Source organism: Pituophis catenifer, unplaced genomic scaffold, assembly GCF_029215685.1.
Source record: "Pituophis catenifer annectens isolate HBS135680 unplaced genomic scaffold, rPitCat1.0.hap2 SCAF_9, whole genome shotgun sequence".
Lineage (NCBI taxonomy): Eukaryota > Metazoa > Chordata > Lepidosauria > Squamata > Colubridae > Pituophis > Pituophis catenifer.
In genome coordinates, this window is record NW_027256889.1 from 18,047,551 (window position 1) to 18,068,225 (window position 20,675).

Below are 20,675 nucleotides of genomic sequence, written 5' to 3' on the forward strand. Positions count from 1 at the left end.
TACATACCGGTAGTATTTGGCTGTAAATAGCTGCTTTTAAAAAAATTTCTATTTCAGCGTATTCATCTGAAAAAAAAATGTTTGGCTGGCTGGGTGCTGTTTCCATGGAAACAGACATCCAATTGGGAAGGGAAAGGAAAAATTCCCCGGTTTTAAAGTAATATGTGTTTTGAATGTTTTATCCTGGTTTGTCACAATATTAACCTCCCCTAATAAAAGAATGGGTTTGCTGAAAATATTTAGCGTGGGTTTTTTTTTTTGGGGGGGTTCTAGATAAAAATAATCTTGATAAAGTTCAATGGATGAGCTAGAGAAGAAAATCTTTTTTTAAAAGAATTAATGGATCAGTTGTGCTTTTTTGTGTGTCGTTATTAGTCCATGAGAAATCCATGTATTTGATATAGGATAAAAATAAACAACTCATTATCAGAGAAAAAGGCAACTTTTGGAGGTATGTTATGGATGTGTCAGGAGGAAGAAATCTCAGTTTCATTCAATGCAATCTAAGTTTAAGAGCCAACAATTTACTGATTATTGACAGCTGTCTTAAAATGCCATCAGCTTGGCACAACTTGCTTCAGTCCAAACACTTGGAATATGTGAGTTGTGGACTCCTCCTGGTTCACACAATAGATGCATGAGATATTAGCTTGGATGATGCCACACCATGGAACTGATGAGTTTCAGACATCTTGAAGGTTTTCCTTTACTTACAATTGCAATAGCACTTAGACTTATATACCGCTTCATAGTGCTTTACAACACTCTTCAAGCCGTTTACAGAGTCAGCATGTTGCCCCCAACAATCTGGGTCCTCATTTTACCCACCCTGGAAGGATGGAAGGTACTCGTTTAGCAACCAAGTGGTCCTTCCACTTACAACCACTGCTGCATCCCCATGGTCACACGATCAGAATTTGGGCACTTGGCAACCAGCATGTTGTTCTGGGGGAATCACCTGATCACCATTTGCGACCTTCCCAACTGGCTTCCGACAAGCAAAGTCAATGGGGGATCCTGATTCACTTAACAACTGCAATGATTCACATAACAACCATGGCAAAAAAAGGTTGTGAAATTGGGCATGACTTGCTTAACAACTAGCTTGCTTAGCAACAGAAATTCTGGTCCCAACTGTGGGTTGCAAGTCAAGGACTACCTATATTAGAATTTCACTGTTACACTGCCCTTTCTTAACTACTAGCTCCCTCTGAATATGTTTGTTTGTTTTTTCCCTAATGGATTGCTTTGAGCTTATTTAAGATATTATAATAAACTTTGGAAAGAAATATATAAATATACAGGTAAACACATAGGACTGCATGATTAGAAAACTAAATACTTTTTCTAATAAATCTGTACGGTATTGGAAGAAAATTAGTAATCTTTTTATTTATTGATTTTGATACATTATCAACGTTAGAATTTTTTGAATGTTCACATGTGACTAGAGAAGGACATTTTATTTTTAAGGAAAGATGCAACTGATCTTAACAACCAGTGAGTTTAATGAGCAGGGTGTGTAGAATTGCTTAAACACATGTTTCAGTGATCTCCAATACAGATTTTTGTGGGGTTGAATCCAATCAGACTCTTAATTCTAAAGTAACATGCATGAAATCATTAGGACTAAATATTTTCAGTTTAAAAGTTTTGTGAGTGCTGAAAAAAGAAAAGCTGAAAAAAACCCACAGTTAATGGATGTGCCACAATAGAGTTGAAACTGTATGTTGCACTTTTTGTATTGACAGCCAGTGTGTTTTGCCCTTTGAAGCCTGACATTTGTACTTTATTCTCTTTATACTTGTAGTGAACAATTTGTGCTGACAATTGTCAGGACCTTTCGATACAAAAAGTGGGTCTTTTTAAAAGCAATTTCTCCTGGAAGCACACAGCAATATTTTATAAATGTTAAAAAATGAAGCCTAACAACTTTCACGTCAATTAGTTGAGATTTATGAACTTCGATCAGAACACATGGAAGGGCTTGATGCCAAGTTGCAGAGCACCTCCAGGGTGTCACTTCCTTCCTATATTTCAAATCAACAAACGTTCTGTCAGCACCTGCTGAAACGCAATGAGGCAGAAGCTCCCTGGAGTCAAACACATTTAAACATGCAAACAAGTAACACAAGAGAAAGCTTTTCATTTTTCAGTCAAATTTATCTTCAGATTCACCCAAGTCCTTACTAAAAATGTTGGAAGGTCAGGGTTTTCAGATCTTCATTACGTTTTTGTGCAAAAATCACCCTAATTTCCCCCCCCCAAGTATCCTTAACCCCGTGTGAATTATAGGAAAGCAAATTTCGGTTGAAGGTCAGGAAAAACTTTGTAAAACAAGCAGTTTTGAATGGGATCAATTATTAGAGCCTTTAGCTGGATCTGTCTGAGCACAGGCTAGGCAGCCAGTTGTTGAGGATGCTGTGTGATCTGGGTCTCATCACCTCAGTGGTGTCTTCCAACTCTATTATTCTATGAATCAGGGAAGTATTCAAAAAGATTGTGGGATGAAAAGCAGAGTAAAGTGATTTGTAAAAATAAAATGTGTCCAGAACTATTTACCCTGATTGGATCTCCTCCAGATGTCTTGTATTTCAAGTCCTATGATTCTTACCCTATATGGCTAAGGTGATGAAAAACAGTTTAAAACCTTGTCTTATTGAAAAATTTAAATCACTTTTCAAATGTATTTTGCCTTGTATCCAAAGAACTCCAAAAATAATTCATTCAGTAAAGGAATTTCTAGTGTTAGCATTGTGGCAGAAGTTGAATTCTCTGATATTCTCTGTTTGAAAGCTCTAAGAATGAACCAAAACAATTTCTAAACATGCTTGATTTAAGAACATAGAACCATAGGTTGAACAAAAAATGGGAGATTTAAGTCAAGTGGCTGTCCCATCAATCTTTTGTAGAACAAATATGGAGGAACCTAGAGCATCTTAAATCTAAGATATTTATTGTGCTGCAAACGTTTTGTGATTCCATCTAGTTCTAATGGAAAAAGTGGAAAAATTATACAATAATTTCTTAAATATTTAAGTGTCACATAATCCTTTATTGCTTTTTGTTTCTGTTGCTATTAAACCAATTTAATACATAATGCCCAAGACAGAATGACTGACAGATTTCATATGATACAAAGTGTGTTTAGCATGCACTGAAACTGCTAACAAATTGGACTTGTATATATGAGGATTCTTGGTTCTTAATTTTCCTTTCCAAATATGTTTAAGCATATAATGACTGAGTTCACACATTGCAGCTTTCCCTGAAGTGTGAACTTAATCAGGTAAGAGATGAATTCTTTTGTGTAGCCAATGAACATTCACACAGATTTGAAGAATAAACAAAATTATGCTTTTGAAGTGTGAATGCAACTATATGGTAATTTATTTGTGCACTTTCCCTGCAGGAATTTAACATCTTTTATCTTTTGAAATCCATTTCCATTTTATCATTTATTAAATTTATATGCCACCTCTCTCACTGTGAAAAGCTACTCTCATATTGTGGATGATGGTTTATTGTATACAGGTAGTTCTTGACTTACAACCACAATTAAGCCCAACATTTCTCTTGCTCAGTGAATCGTTTTTTTAGTGAGTTTTGTCCCATTTTACGACTTGTCTTGCAACAGTTGTTAAATAAAACACTGCATTTGTTAAGGCCAGTTGTTAAGTGAATCTGGCTTCCCCATTGAATTTGCTTGTCAGAAGTTTGCAAAAGGTCATTACATGACCCAGTGGTGAAATGTAAAATTTATTACTACCGGTTCTGTAGGCGTGGCTTGGTGGGGGTAATGTGACTCAGTGGGTGTGGCCAACTTTTTTTTTTTAATAATCTGGTGATCACATGACTGCAATGTTACTGTAATGGTCATCAATGGAACCTGGAATTAAGGAGAAACTTCATAACAATGAGGAAAATTAACCAGTGGAACAGCTTGCCTTCAGAAATCATGGGCGCTCCATCACTGGAGGCTTTTAAGAAGAGACTGGACAGCCACTTGTCTGAGATGGTATAGGTTCCCCTGCTTGAGCAGGGGGCTGGACTAGAAGACCTCCAAGGTCCCTTCCAGCTCTATTCTATTCTAAATTCTAAAATGTGGTCATAAAGCAGGGGTGAAATCCAGCAGGTTCTGGAGAACCGGTAGCGGAAATTTTTAGCCATTCGGAGAACCAGCAAATACCACTTCTGGCTGGCCCCAGAGTGGGGTAGGAATGGAGATTTTTCAGTATCCTTCCCCTGCCAAACCCACCAAGCCACGCCTACAGAACTGGTGGTAAAAAAAATTCGGATTTCACCACTATCATAAAGCACTTTTCTTTTAGCGCTCTCATGACTTCAAAAGGTCACTAAATGAACTGCTGTAAGTCGAGGACTACCTGTATTACTGGCTGCTGCAACCCATAGAGCGGCAGACTGATTGTAAAGAGCTGAAACTGAACAAATAAGCCAGCATTTCTCAATTTTGGCAAACTCTGGGAAGTGAAGTCCATGTCCCGATTGAGAAACACTGAAATAAACAGTCAACACCTGCCTCTATAGGCTGTGGAGGGCGTGGTCCCTGCTTCCCAAGAAATCTGCTTGTTCAGTCCTATATGGAAGCCAGTGGTGGAATTCAATTTTTTTTACTACCGGTTCTGTGGGTGTGGCTTAGTGGGCTTGGCTGGGAAAGGATACTGCAAATCTCCATTCCCATCCCACTCCAGAAGGATGCTGCAAAATCTCCATTCCCACCCCACTCCAGGGGAAGGATACTGCAAAATCCCCATTCCCACCCCACTCCAGGGGAAAGATGCTGCAAAATCTCCATTCCCACCCCACTCCAGGGGAAATATACTGCACAATCCCCATTCCCATCCCACTCTGGGGCCAGCCAGAGGTGGTATTTGCCGGTTTCTCAAACTACTCAAAATTTCCACTACCAGTTCTCCAGAACCTGTCCGAACCTGCTGAATAGCACCCCTGAGGAAGCGCCAAAACTTGGAGGAAGTGAAGTGAACCCACAGTTTGGACTACCAATTCATCCCTGTGAGGCATACAAGAGTCTGGTTGAGCCACCGCCAGCTTGCCCAATGAGACCCAGGTAGAAGCAGCGAGGCGGAACAAAGAGGCAATGTATGCCCCGCAGAAGGCATGGAGGACCGGCAAAGCTGGGCTGCACCTAAAAGCCCTAGTAAAGCCTGCTCTTCCCTGGCTCAATTACCTACCCACAAAGCAGGGGTGAAATCCAACAAGTTCTGGAGAACCGGTAGCAGAAATTTTGAGTAGTTCAGAGAACCGGCAAATACCATCTCTGGCTGGCCCCAGAGTGGGGTGGAAAGGGAGATTTTGGAGTATCCTTTCCCCAGGAGTGGGGTGGGAATGGAGATTTTGCAGTATCCTTCCCCCAGGAGTGGGGTGGGAATGGGGATTTTGCAATATCTTTCCCCTGCCACGCCCACCAAGCTACAACACCCCTACAGAACCGGTAGTAAAAAAAATAAATGGATTTCACCACTGCCACAAAGGCTGTGTGTGAGATGATCCCTCACACGCTTCCCAACGTAACAATTGCAACGGCCCCACCACGCGCAAAGCTCGCTAAGCAAGCCATTAACCCCGATTTGATTCCCTCAGGGTAACGTTACGAGGAGCAACCAGAGACCCCCGAGCGAAGGTAAAAGCCCGGGGAGCCCGCCCACTACAGTACCCAGCAGGACTACATTTCCCATCAAACCTTGATGAAAAGAGAGCGGGGTAGCGGACGGTTCCTCCCCCCCAACCCCCACCCCCCTTCTCCTCTCCCCCTCCCGCCGAGCGGCACGTGCCGCCCTTCTCAACCAATAGAGGGCGTGTCGGGGGGCGGGTCACGTGCTTTTGTTTGGCGCTTTTGTGGAGCAGGCAGGGCAGTTAGGCGCGGAGTCCGTCTGTGGTGACGGGAGCAGGTGGGTCGAGGCGAAAGCTGGGTGGGGAAGCGAGGTAGGGCCGGGCCGGGGTGGAGTGGCGTGGCTCGGCTCCGGCGGACGAGCGAGCGAGCGAGTCTTGCCTTCGCGAGGAGCGAAGGAAAGCCGGTCCTCGTGGGGCATGTGGGCGACTGGGGCCGAAGTCTCAGCAAAAAAAACCGTTCTGTCTTGGGCGGCTCCGTTCACCTCGGCGGGCTTAGCGGAGGCTCGGGGGGTTGCGGGAGAAAAACAAAAACGGGACGCGACGTCAACGAAGGACCAGCCGCTGCGAGACTTGGACGCTCGGCTCCTTCTGCCTCCAGCTCCGCACGGAACAGGTGGCTGCCCCGGCGCCCTTCCCTCAGGTCGCTCTCCCGGCCCTTCCTCGGTTTGACAGAAGTGGAGCGCTTTGATCCATTGTTCGAGGGGAAGGGGCGGCGGCGGCGGGGAGAAAGTGGGGGGGGGGGCGCCGCCGCTTTGCCGCGCGCGCTAGCGAGCTTCGGAAGGGAGGGGGCGCCAGAGACAACACCCGCCTGGCGCGCGCCGTCTCCCTCCGCCCGAGGGTGGGGGGAAAGAAAAACGCTTGAGAGAAAAAGGGCGTGTTGGGAGGGGGGGGGTGCGAGAACTGAAAAGAGCCGCCGCCCCCTCCCCTCCCCTCCTCTCCAGCAGGCTGAGCATCCAGAGGGCAAAAACCAAAAGAGTTCGTCCCGCTCGATTTCTTCTGGCGGGTCAAAGGAGAGGGGGGGGGCTCCCCAGGGGAGCGAGTGTGTGTGTGGGGGGGGGGGGTTTAGAAACAGGGAGGGGAGCCCGAGCGGCGGGTGCCCGGATGTTACCGTTGCAAAGTCATCCCACCCCCTCCCCTCCGAAGGGGATTAGTGCGCGCGCGCGCGCTCTTGGCTCTCTTCCAGGCGGTTTGAATTCGGTGCGTTCGAGAGCGGCGCGTGGGGAGGGCGGGGCTTCCTTTCTCCTCCCATTCCCCCTCCCTTTTTTTTTTCTTTTTCCTTTTTTTTTAAAAAAATCTCTTTAGTTAATGGGGATTGCTGTCTCTCGATGGCCCCGCCCCACTGAGGGGGCAGCGGCGGGGTGCTTTTCTCCACCCTGTTCCTTCCTCTTCAATCTTGGGCGTTGTTTATCTGGCTTTTCTTTAAACGGTGTTTTTTTTTTTTAATTGTTTCTGCCAAAACGGGATAGTCCCCCACCAGTGCTGCTTCCCCCCCTCCCCCCCTTTATTGTATCACCGCACACCTAGGAGCCTTAAACCATAGGGGTCCTTTTATTTCATGTTTTTTGCTGAATTCCTGCTTTATCTCAAGTCCTTTGTGTGGATGTGCTTAAAAGAGACCCAAGAGCAATGTGGTTGCTTTATTGATGCTAATGTAGAACAAACACTGTCCTACTGAGGCACCCTTTGTGCTTTTTTTTCAAAAAGCAAGAACAATGGCATTGCTGATCTCTGGCTGGCAGGTCATTAGAAATATGCATTTTCTTGAGGGAGATCTTCAGGAGTTCTAATTTGATATGCAAAGCAGGTTTGATCATCCTTGATCAGTGCCCTAGAAAGTATAGACCCTCTTAGTTAATAAGTGTTTGTGTTAGAAATATATTTCCTTAAGTACTTTACCTTATTTTTAGGTGCTTTCCCCTGAGTGTTAAATAAAATAACCCCCAATGCCAGCATCATGTCTGGGGCCCCAAGCAACAAGCCATTCAAGGGGTCTCTTCAATCTTAGGTATATTTAAAGAGAAAGCTAGTATGTCTGCCTTTAAGAGCAACTGTGTGTCGATATTTTACTGTCTAATTGTGAATTGTACTGTGCTGCATTCTTTGTTACTGCTACAAAGGAATTACTTCTAATTTAAGAAAAATCAAGCTATTTAAAAAACTGAATATATTTAACTCTAATCTTCTAATTTCATGTGAAATTAATGAGGAAATAGATATCATTTTAGCTAATTGTTTAACCGGCATAAGTGCTGTGCTTTATGTTAAACAATAAAATACCCATACTGTCATTGGTGAGAATATGGTGATGATAGTGTCTCAGGAAGAACAACCACGTGGTACCATGTCTTTGTTCATTCCACATAGACATGTTACCACTACATGTTAGTGGATCATGAATGGGTCTTAAGGTGAAAAGTAGGATATAGCAGATATGACCTAAGCCTGAGTATTCTAGTTTGATTACTACATTCCATACTGCTTGACATTTTTATATGCATTACCTCACATGTATCTTCTAAATTTGAAAAACAAGGGCTAGACTCTGGTAGAAGATATAACTTATCAATAATGCTTATCATTTAGAATTATTTTAAATTGTTAAATACTGAGATCAGTCATGTTAACGGTACTGCATATTTCAATTTATTTAAGGATGTGTCTGCTTTCTTAGGGCTCATTTACTGGAGTAGCTGTAATACTCTTTGGATATATTCTGTTTAGCCATGGCTTCTTCTGGTAAGTATTAGCTTCATTGTATTATAATGCATCATAATTGAATAAGAGAAATGTTTTCTCAGCATTTAGAAAAAAAGTCATAAATTATTTTTAGTGGATGTTATGAGTCATCCTTTGATTACAGCTATTTCTAAAGAAAAATTGTATTTGCAAGTAATGGAGATATGTATAAATACATAACTGAAAAATAGTGAGTGATGCCTAATTTAAAAGTTTTTTTTTATTCTCTGGAGGTTAATTTAGCATCTAAGGTTAAAAGTAATAGTTCTAAAGCAATTGTAATTAATTATACTGAAATGATTAATGTAATCCTTAAAAGTGTTGCAGTGTTCTGTTTTAAAATTATGTAGGACTATTTTTCCTGAATATGCTGCAGTACTATGTAGTTAGGTATACAATAAAGTTATAAACATCTAGTTTTCTGTAAGGAATATAGCAATTTTTTCTTTGCACAAGTATATGGAATTCTATTGATTCCATAAAGTGAAAGGTCCTGGGCAAAGTAGCCACAATTAACCAATATAACAGATTTTAAAGTCTGACAAGACTCAAAATGTGGCTCAGAATATTAACTAAACAATATCTCATCTAGACATTCAGGTGAAAGAACTAGAAAAGCGTGCTTCAGGTCAGGCATTTGAATTGATACTGGGTCCCCCTCCAAAAGAAGCTGTTCCAGAATTTCCTCTCTCTCCTCCAAAGAAAAAAGATCTCTCATTGGAAGAAATTCAGAGGAAATTAGAAGCTGCAGAAGAAAGACGCAAGGTAAATATATACTGTTCTATTTTCATATGTGAAAAGTTGATTGTTTAAACTGTAGCAACTAATAGCTGACCAGAAAGGAGTATTGAAAACTACAATTTAGAAATTCCTCATGCTGTAGCCATTTCAATACTTACTATTTAACTGAATGGGAATTAATAGTTTCAGTTGTGGTGCAAGTACGGTAATTCTAACAAAACTTAAGTATTTTGAACATGGATTCTAAGTTATTTTTAAGAATTTCAGAAATTAGATGAAAATTGTAATATGATTGCAGAGAGTGGGACTGCTTGACTTAAATTAATTTGAATTTAAATTAATTTGACAAACCATTTATTGAATCATATGAACGATATAAGGGTAATATTAACCTAAGCAAGAACTGTTATATTGTATATAGATTGCTCTTAGCTAAATACAAAATGGATCTATATTCTAGTCCCATGAAGCTGAAGTTTTGAAACAACTAGCTGAAAAGCGAGAGCATGAAAAAGAGGTGCTGCAGAAGGCAATTGAAGAAAATAATAACTTCAGCAAAATGGCAGAGGAAAAGTTGACTCATAAAATGGAAGCCAACAAAGAGAACAGAGAAGCACAAATGGCTGCTAAACTGGAACGCTTGAGAGAGAAAGTAAGTGCTGTTCAATTTACTTCATTTAGTAAATTGTAAACTTAGGTTGGCAATTACACACAGAATAACTGGCAATAATTAGTTCTCCAGATTTCACATAAGAGTTTTGTTTTTTAAAACATTCAATGGCTAAATCCAGAAATCATACATATAATAATAAAAACTAATAATCTGGTTAAGAAGTGGCTGTTCAATTTGAATGCTACAAAGAAAGGCACTGAACTTTACAAGAAGTAAAAATGACAAATAGTTACTGGCCCTTTGGCCTCTTTGGACTGTAGAACTTGGGAAATCATTGAGCATGACTATGAATTGGCTGCCACATGAGGTGTGTTTAATCAACAAAATAGTACAATATCTAATACAGTAAGTTTCATGTTAAATAATTACCAAATTTTCAGAAAAATAGAAAAGCTTACCTGAGACAAGTTTGTTAGACAACTTGGTATGGCAACGGAATGTTAACTTTTGGTTAAATCAGACTTTATGTAGCTATTTTCCCCCCAAAAGGAAAACTAGGAAAATACCTCTTTTCCCAAAGACACAAGAAAAATTACATATCTTCAATCTGAAATTAAAGCAGTGATAGGTAGTGATCTTAATTTGTTTTATTTTTATTTAGGAATAGAATAGAATAGAATAGAATAGAATAGAATAGAATAGAATAGAATAGAATAGAATAGAATAGAATAGAATAGAATAGAATAGAATAGAATACTTGGAAAGGACCTTGGAGCTCTTCTAGTCCAACCCCCTGCTCAGGCAGGAAACCCTACACCAGTGGTCCCCAACGCCTGGTCCGCGGACCGGTGCCGGGCCGTGGAGTACCTGGCACCAGGCCGCACAGCGGCCGGGGGACATAAACGCAGCGCAAAGGCTCCTGGGCCGTGCGCAAAAGCTCCTGGGCCGTGCGCAATGGGCCATGCGCAAAAGCTCCTGGGCTGTGCCCCCACCCCTGCGCGCGCTCAGCGGGCCGCGGCGATAAAAAGGTTGGGGACCACTGCCCTACACCACTTCAGACAAATGGTTATCCAATCTCTTCTTAAAAACTTGCAGTGTTGAAGCATTCACAACTTCTGGAGGCAAGTTCCACTGATTAATTGTTGTGTCTGGAAATTTCTTCTTAGTGCTAGGTTGCTTCTCCTTGATCAGTTTCCACCCATTGCTTCTTGTCCTGCCCTCAGGTGCTTTGGAGAAGATCTTAACCCCCCTCTTCTTTGTGGCAGCCCCTGAGATATTGGAACACTGCTATCATGTCTCTCCTAGTCCTTTTTTTCATTAAACTAGACATACCCAGTTCCAGCAACCATTCTTTATATGTTTTAGCCTCCAGTCCCCTAATCATCTTTGTTGCTCCTCTTATTCATTTAGAACACCTATATAGCCATCCATCTTATAACCAACTATGGGTGACTCCTAGGATTTGGGTGGGAGCTTTAAAAAAATTGGTTTGTATTTGGGGGGATTGTATGGATCCCAGAAAAAGCAAGGATGATAGGTAACTAATGATAAAATTTGATGAGAAACTTCTTTTAAAAAATCTTGTTTTTAAAAATGGATTTAACAAGAGCCATGTACAGCAGCAGTAGACATGGCATTGTGAATTGAGATTAGGAAGTTTCCAACACAGTAGGCTCATCCAGACATGGCTGTGTCCAAATAACTTATATTTATAGAGTAGTAGGATCAAACCCAGTCTTTCCTCAATAAAAAAACCAGTTTTGCAACTGTAAAAATGCTGTAACACGATATAATTATGCTTGATTTTATACTTTAAACTGCTGTGGCAGATTTTACTCCATCAAAAGCATACTGTTTAAGGCAGTAGCTTTCTTAAACATAGGATAATTTACAAATGAGAATTATAGTCCTCTGGAGCTAATTCTTAAAAGACAGGATTAAAAATTATATATGCAATTTAATATACATATGTATCTTAAAGCTAGCCAGATGGAATGAAAATTCTCAATATATTATTGAGCCCATCACTACTACAATCTGAAAAAATAGAATATAATCTGTACAGACTTTATCTGTAGATTATTTAAACCCTAGTCCTTTGTTACATCGATAATCAATGTTCTCAGTCTAGTATATTCCTATATTCCATTTACCATCAGGAAATTGCTCACTGAATTCCCCACAGCATAGCCAAAGGTTAGTTGTAATCCAATTTATTTGGACAGTGTTAATTTAAGGAAAAGTACTTTGAATTAAACTCACAATTTGGGTAGAATTAAAATTTCTGAAGAACTTATTGTTTTCTCATTTTCTTAATTTTGCTTTCCTAGGAAAAGCATATTGAGGAAGTACGAAAGAACAAAGAAGGAGGCAAAGAACCTGGTGAGAATGAAAGCGACTGACTTCATTCTGGAAATTAACTTCTCCCCTTTGTCTAAATATCCAAAGACTGTATTGGCCAGTGTTTTTTTGTTGTTTCTAGAAACTGATGTAGAGCTGTATAGTTAGATCTGACTGTACACTTGATTTGGGGAATTAGAGGGGAGCCCTTTCATGTTCACTCTTTTTCTAAACTGTTGTCTTTCCAGTGTAGCTATCTTGTTGCATTTCTTCTATTCCAGTGCATTTGTTCCTGGATTGATGGCTAGTGCTATGTTCAGCTCTGACATTTTTGTGAACTGAATATGTAGTGTAATGTTCATGCTGAATCTGTTACACTTCAGAATCTGTCAGTCTTAAGATATTACTGTAACCAAGTGATTTAATAAAGCTGCACAATGCTGTTATCACAGGTGAGTGTTTTTGAAACTAGCATTACTACATAAGCAGTTCAAGCATATTTATAGCTAGCATATTGGAATGCAATATTAAAATACCTACAAATTATTACTAAATACAGTGGCATAATATTCCTCAGTACTGTTTTCTGTGCAGTTGCCTATTGTTCTAGGTTTACAATAAGAGCTTTGTCTTCTACCTTAGCAGTTGTCAGCTGCTATTTATTCAAACAACCCAGAACCACCTCCCTTCTTGACTATTCTAGTACTTGCAACAAAAACAAATAATTCCTTGTTAACATAGGATGAATTCAAAGGGATCTCTTAAAATTTAGGGTATCTTCAAAAATTAAGTTTAGAAATAAAAATGGCTTTCCTTAAACAGCACGTAAAAAGGAAACTCTTACCTTGTAAAAACAGTAAAAATAATTGCACTTGTAGGTTCAAAGCTTATTAGGTAACATTTGGTTCTACTGCTTTTACAATTTGATTCTAGAGATACTGTTAAAGTAAGACTAAGCTTAACATGCCGTCAAAAATCTTTGTATCTTGGGGTGATGACAAAAGCCTGGCATAGTATCTGTTTAACTTGTATCATTGTTGTAGAATGGATATGGGAATTAAAAGCGCCCTCATGTGGCAATAGTAGTGCTAACTATATAGTCAAGAATGGTATGTTGCATACTGGATTATGTTGGAAATAAAAGCATACATTTAAGCTTCAGGAACCCAGTGTGGCAATTGGTTACTGCAGTTAAAATGCTTTTTCAACATCTTTAAGCTTTTAAAAGTAGTTTTTCATTAGCTGCAGTAAAGAGAATTGATTGGGTTAACTAAAATTGTGTTTGTAGCCATCTTACCTTGATATGAGAAACATTTATCTGATATTCCATCCCCAGGCCTTTGGATGTTTTAATTAAAATATATGATTGGTGCCAAGTGGTTCATGCTGTAATTTTTAATAGTTTAAACGTAAAACTGCTGTGCATGCCTGTGTTCAGATATATGTGCTTGATCTCCTTGCTCATTTCATCAAAATAATAAAATTTATAATTACCATATCTCTGTATCTTAGACTTAGTCAGTTATTAATAAATAGACTTAATCAAATTTGGTGCACTTTTCTGCTGTCTTTAGATAGCGAATGTTTTGCCACTGTAAAAGCTTCTTAGAAATTTATTGAAAATGTTTGTTGGGTTCAGAAAATGCTATCAAAAACACATATTTGAAGTATAGCTATCTGTCAGGTAAATTTTATTAAAACAACATAAAATAAATATAGTACTAAAGACCAAGAATTTAAAAATGAAATGCTTTGATGTATAAATGGTATGTATGTCTACTTAGTAATGATTCGGTTAATTACAGTGCGACTGTAAGTGTTCAGGTAAGTGTGAATCTCAGCAGATAGGGACATCTGCCTGACCTTTGACCTTAAAAAGCATATTGACATCAGACCTTGTTAATACTTGAGATTGTCAAGAGACTTTTAGGCTGCTAGGCTGACTGAGAAGTTAAAAATCTCAGAAAAGGGTAATTGCAAACCATATGTGCATTGTTGCAAAGATAGTGGAAAGTATGTTTCACAAATCTATTTTATTATATTTATGCAGCTACCCATCTCACATAAAAGTGACCCTGAATAGTGTACAACACTTAATGTATTTTTCTGAGTCTAAGACACACTCTCCACCCCCCACCCAAGAGGCTGAAAATTTTGGTGTGTTTTATACTCTGAATGTAGCTTTTTTGAAGCTTTTTTTCAGCCCTAACAAGGCGCTAGCGATCTTCCAGTGCCTGCTTCCTCCAACTCTCAGCTGTTTAGAAGCTTTTTATCCCAAGCAGGGGATAAAAAGTGCGCTTGCGCTCAAAACCAGCAAACTAATGTGCTGAAGCTGACCAGACTAAGGACGCTAGCCAGATGAATACCTGGTAGGCAGATTTTTTTTCCCTATTTTCCTCCCTAAAAACTAAGCTGCGTTTTATACTCTGAAAAATACGGTAATTGAAAAACACATAAAATGTTACACAAAACATATTAACCACAATAAGAGAACCATTGCAAAATGTTTTAAGAGCACCTTTGTCTTTTCTAAGCTTTAAATATACCATGTTTCCCTGAAAATAAAACCGTGTCTTATATTTTTTTGAACCCTGAAATAGGCACTTGGCCTTATTTTCGGGGAGGTCTTACTATTTTGGAGTGCGTGGAGCAAGACGGGGCTCCTCTTGCCATCTTACCTGATTTCGAGCTCTGTCTCCCTAACCCTAGCCAGAGGAAATGGTGGGGACCAGCTGCGCATGCATTTACATATTTTCGGGGAGGGCTTATTTTCGGAGAAACACGGTATATTCTGTTACTGAAAAATATGTCTCCAGAACTTAATTGGAAACATTTTGCTTAATGACTGAACCCCCCCCCCCCCCCGCCCCCATTTTTGCATCTTTCTGGTGGACTGAAATTTCAAGCAAACCAATGCAGAAGTTAGAGCTTGAATTAATGTGCTGTTGCATTCTGCAATGCGAAATAGGTGAATTAATATTTAACAGGTTTATTGGGTGGAATGCAAAGCCGCTGGAGTCAGAATATTGAGAACACTTCAAAAAAACATATAAATAAACACTTAAGTAGTCTAACATTTTTAAAACTGGCTATATGTTTTGCTTTCTGCATGTGTGCTCCTGCATGAAAGTATGTTACTTAGGGATAATACATCCTGTCATGATACAAGCACCAACATTGCTTCAAGTAAAAAGTGTTGGTTTTCAAATACAAGATTTGTGAATGGGGTTTCCTGTCAGTAGGAAAGGAAGATATTTTTCCACTTTTAATCCATGCTTCCGAATTGGAGAAACATCAGTTATTTTCCTCAGTTGCTTTCTGTCTAAATGCTGTTGTATCTTAGGTTTTACTTAAATTATACCAGGAAGGTTAGAAAACAGAAAGGTATTCAAGTGAAATTGCCCTGCCATATATCTCACTCATACAGTAATATAATGCTTGTATAACTTTGGATTCTAGCCTTAGGAAGTATCAATTTAGCAATAGAAGCCTCTACAAGCTGATGCCACTCAGAATTCTAAAATACTTTAGCTTAATTTGGCCAATATCCACAGCAGTACTGGACGTAGTCTTAAAACATCTGGGGATAACATTGGAAAAATATCAATTGGAAAAGTTCATTTTGAAAGCTGGGAATACCTCGATGTATTTGAATAATTCTTAATTTGAATTAAAATGTTCTTACATTGGGGAATTGAAGTTTTGTTTCAGAAAAGAGATGAATGGTTTAATTTATAAGCTGTCCATCTTATAAAGGTGACCCTAGGTCTCATGCAATAAAAATAATCTTAAAACTCAGTTTTCTCCTAATTTGCTTGTGGCAGAGTTGGTTTTCCCTCCCACTCGCCCTCTCCCCTCAGCGAAGCAGATAGCTACTGCTTGGTGATGCTATTGATAAAGTTACACTGTGGTTGCCAAAGTTGCACTAGCTTTTGGTGCATTTCCAAGTGCCATTCAAGGTAGTGATGCTACTTCTGAAAGAGAGCAATCAGCTTGGGGCTTGGATATCTATAAAACCACCTTTTGTGCAGATGGCCAGAGTGCTGTTTAAATCCAAGAGGAGGGGGACAGACAGCAGGCATTCTGTATGGGGCCCTCCTGTGACAGACAAGGATGGGCTCTACTCTTGTGGTCTTGAAGAAGCTGAGAAAAACCTAGTTCTTTGGAGTGCCTTTGGGTACTGATTGTCAAGTCACTGGTGGTGGCTTTAGTTTTGATATCATTTTCTATTTATAATTGTATAAATTTTATTATTGGTATCTGGGCTGCCTAGAGCTGTCTGGATTGAGGTGGATAAAGTTATAAATAAAAAAATAAAAATTCATTCATTCCACAGTTTGCATCTGGAAATGTCCTGGATGATAGGATTGTACTTCATCATCATCATCTGTTTCCTATTGTGCAGTCAATTTAATTTTGATATTGTATTCTTAGGAGATATCCGTATATAGAGTCTGCATTTATATTTCTTGAAACAGATGTTGGGAATAAACAAGGAATTGTCTCCAAAAAATTTCTGTCATTCTATCTATTGCATTACTGTGTTTACACAATCCAAATCTTCCTATAAGTCTAGGTTCCCCCATTCCTCCTTTTGGTTTTGTTCTAACGTTGTCATTGCCTCCAGATTTACTGGTGAAAATCTGCAGACGTGTTTTGTTGTAACTGTTTTAGCCACGTCCGTACAATGTTTACAATGTTCATATATGCTCACAGTATGTGTGGTATTGGACTTGATGGCCTCATAGTTCCCTTCCAACTCTAAATCTATGTGTTTGTTTCGCAATAATATTGTAGCTTTCCATTGCCTTTTCTGGGTTTGATTTTGAAGCTACTGAGCCCCACTTTGTTTCCTCTTGTACTGTGCACTGTTTTCCTTTTGACTTTATTTGCAAAGGTGAATCTCCTGCTCCATCCAGCGTTCTTTTCAGCATCACTGAAGCTACCAAGACTTCCCACCACATCAGGTGGAAGAAGAAGGTAATTTCCATTGTTTTTCCTTCTGACAATGGCTGCAGCATTGTATCCCAAGTTTACCTGTTCTTTATAGATTGGTGGCTTCTTCATAAACACACTTTTGGATGGTAGAATCAGAAGGTTGAGTGATGTGTTGAGATTCTTTGGCCAGCAAAGAGTTGAGATTAGGTTGGTGTGTGGGTGTGAAATAGGATAGGACAGACAAAGCTATTATGGTGATGATGGACAAGGAATAAGTCAAGGGAATAAGACTTCACTTGGGGAAAGTGAACTTGATGTTTGGTATTAATGTCACCTTTCAGTCCCTTTCAGAGATGTGTTTGCCAGTTTCATGAGTGGCATTAGTTGTAAATCAGGGTCGGGGTGGAGGTGTGGCTATAGTCATCTGAGAAACCCTTGTGGTCTTCAGGCCCCTGCTCCTGGGTATGAAGCCCTGCTTGTCAAACAGCTGTAGGAATCTAAAATGGTTGTTGCTTGTGTACCAGCTTCTCTGCTGCACAGTAACCTCCCTCTTTACTGTACCTGGTCTGTTTGAGTCTGTGGCTGGGTTGGCAGCGGAGTTTTCCAGGCTTTGTGTGGGGACTTCAATTTGTCTTCCTTACTCATGAGCTCAGAGGCAGCTCAGGAGCAACTGGACCCAGGCAATTTCTGGTCTAATAATGAAGGCCATACCATTTCTGGTCTAATAATGAAGACCTTGGGGCAGCAGCAGTGTGATCTGGAGTTGGGGTGTGTTACATCAGTCCTTTGTCATAGACATATAACTTCTTATTGACTTTGGCATTCTCTGATCCCATGCTTCCAGGGCCTTGCCCAGTTATCTAGGAAGAGTTTGAACCTGTTGGTACCAATCAAGTTACAGGATCCCTGAAACTATAAGCTTGACTATCTTTTAGATCCCTGTTCCTGCTTGATTAAAATCTTCCAGGAAGTAACAGGTGAATGGGTCCATGCAATGGTGAATGGTTTTTCTGCAGGAGATAATGGTTCCATTTGACTTTAGAAGAGATGGTGGCTGCCCCCTGCTTAAGAAACCATGACACAACCCAGTGGGTCTGGACACCTCATCCAGTCTCCACCTTTCTGTCGAAAAGGTGGTCAGCCTGCAGCTCCAGGTGGGTCCTGAAGAAGGAGATTACCTAGACCGAGTCAGGATTTGGGTCTGACTGAGATGGCAATGAATGCACTAATTAAAGACCTTTGGTCAGCCCATCTTGGGAGTAGCGCATTCAATTTCCTTTGATCTCTCAGTAGCTTTTAGTATTATCAGTCTTGGTATCCTTCTGGGCTGGCTTTGGGAAGTAAGAGGCACAGTGTTACATGGCTCTCCTTTCTCTGAGCCCACTTCCAGTCAGTGTTAGTAACATCCTGATGACACCCAGTAAAATATCTCTTCATTTGACAGGTGTTGCTGTCAGTAGTTTCCCAGGAAGCTGTGGCAATTTGCATATTCATTCCTAGCATGATTGGCTGTGGGTTGTAAGACTCACCCCAGTTCCAGGGGTTTTAAAACATTTATTTTAATTTATTTTAATTTAATTTATTTTAATTTATTTTAATTTAATTTAATTTATTTATTTATTTATTTATTTCAACTTGTATATCGCCCTTCTCCCCAAGGGGACTCAGGGCGGTGAACAGCCAAACTTAAAACACATATAATACAAAAGTTAAGAAAAAACTAAAAATAAATTAAATCATTGGCATTTCCAATTTAAAACCCAGAATCAATAAAATTGAAAGTTTAAAAAACCCCATTAAAACCATTTTAAACTGGGCCAGCTTGCTGGAATAGGTAAGTCTTCAGGGCCTTTCGGAAAGGGCGGAGGTCCGGGATCAGTCGTATTCCAGGAGGTAGCTCATTCCACAGGTTGGGTGCCCCCACAGAAGGCTCTCCCCCTGGGGGCCGCCAGCTGACATTGCTTGGCTGACGGCACCCTGAGGAGGCCCTCTCTGTGCGAGCGTACTGGCCGGTGGGAGGTAATCGGTAGCAGCAGGTGGTCTCGCAGGTATCCCAGCCCTATGCCATGGAGCGCTTTAAAGGTGAGAACTAACACCTTGAAGCGCACCCGGAAGACCACTGGGAGCCAGTGCAGCTCGCGCAGGAGAGGTGTTACGTGGGAGCGCCCTGTGGCTCCCATAATCACCCGCGCGGCTGCATTCTGGACCAGTTGGAGCCTCCGGGTGCACCTCAAGGGGAGCCCCATGTAGAGTGTTGTAGTAGTCCAGGCAAGACGTACGAGGGCATGGGTGAAATTTAACTTTGTCTAGGCATCTGCTTCCCCAGTCAGAGCTAGTACATAATTTGGAGGCCCTTCTGGATTCCTTGAAGAACAGGTAGTAGCCTAGATGGATATTAGCACATGTTGTCTTGTACACCAACTACATCAACACCTGGACTGCAAGACTTTGCTCATCGTGATTCATTCTTTAGTTCCCTATTTGGATTATGTATTGCATTCTGCATGGGATTGTGAAGCTGGTCCAGAATTCAGTAATATAGGTAGTTTCTTGTTCTTTCCATATAACACCACTACTCCATGAGCATCAACACCCAAAGTGGTAAAAGAGGAAATGAAGAAGAAAGACTCCACAAACTGCTGGCTCCTAGTGTGTGTGGGTGTATATATGTATTTTTTTTTTCTGTTAAGACAAGCTGACTGCCTAGAAACTGGACCTTGTAGTTGAATCAGGAATCAACAGTGATGAGTCCAGCAGGCCACTTTAGGAAACAAAGGTACATGGCAATCCCAACTCTGCCATCCAATATTTTGCTGCTATTCCTGTCCATGGTATGTATTGCCAAAGTCCACTGCTTCACCCATGCTTCACCGATGGTTCATGTAGGCCTCCTGCTCAGAGGAATAATGTTGATAGGGACAGGAACTTTGATGTGGATTCTGACCATGTGTCTCTTGGATCATTCACTTATCAAAGCATCACAGAAACTTGGTTTACCAGCACAGCTCCAGTCTTCACCCATGTTTTGGAATAGCCGCCTCTAGCCTGGCTTACCTCCAGGCATGTTGGTTTACAATGCAGAATGCTCTTAGTCAGCCAATACTTCTGCTAGGAGCCAGGCTGGGAGTGACTGAAATTGGATTTGATTGGACTTGTAATAAATGTTTGTGCCACTGAGATAATTGAACAGATGCCTTTAATATGCAAGTAGCACCAACTTAACTGGACGCAGCATTCAAAATTAATGGTTAATTTAACTTGTTTACTTCAACCAAATTGTGTGGCTTCACATAACAAAATTAAGTCTAAGCTACACATGGATGGCTTCACAACTTCCCATGCAATATGCAGTTGCCTACATCTCTATGGAGATTCTCAGTCATCCAGGTCATGATTGTCTCAACGATGCTTTTTTCAAGAGGCAACTGGACTTTGGTTTTTCTTTGAAGACATTTTGCTTCTCATCCAAGAAAAAGCTGAAGTTTCTTGGATGAGAAGAGAAATGTCTTCAAAGAAAAACCAGAAAGTCCAGTTGCCTCTTTAAAAAAAAAGCACCTTTGGGACATGCAGTTGCCTATTTGATGGTTCAGCTGTTGCCTCAGGTGTGCCTTCGTCTCAAAATCTGGGCAGACCACCAACAGTCCATAAGTTTTTC

The 20,675-nt window shown here is 40.5% G+C and overlaps 1 protein-coding gene across 1 annotated transcript; it reads left to right on the forward strand.

Moving 5' to 3' along the window:
• Positions 1-5,871: 5,871 nt before the first annotated feature.
• STMN1 (stathmin 1) lies at positions 5,872-13,595 on the forward strand. Its single transcript, XM_070950167.1, has 5 exons — positions 5,872-5,930; positions 8,324-8,388; positions 8,981-9,153; positions 9,590-9,781; positions 12,073-13,595. The coding sequence occupies exons 2-5, from the start codon at positions 8,376-8,378 to the stop codon at positions 12,142-12,144; spliced, it is 450 nt and encodes a 149-aa protein (XP_070806268.1). The 5' UTR covers positions 5,872-5,930; positions 8,324-8,375; the 3' UTR covers positions 12,145-13,595.
• Positions 13,596-20,675: the final 7,080 nt, after the last annotated feature.

Excerpts from the sequence above, each read along its gene's own strand:
- STMN1 (XM_070950167.1), top strand. Across the intron at positions 9,154-9,589 it reads CTGCAGAAGAAAGACGCAAG|TCCCATGAAGCTGAAGTTTT; the intron begins GTAAATATATAC and ends TCTATATTCTAG. Across the intron at positions 9,782-12,072 it reads TGGAACGCTTGAGAGAGAAA|GAAAAGCATATTGAGGAAGT; the intron begins GTAAGTGCTGTT and ends TTGCTTTCCTAG.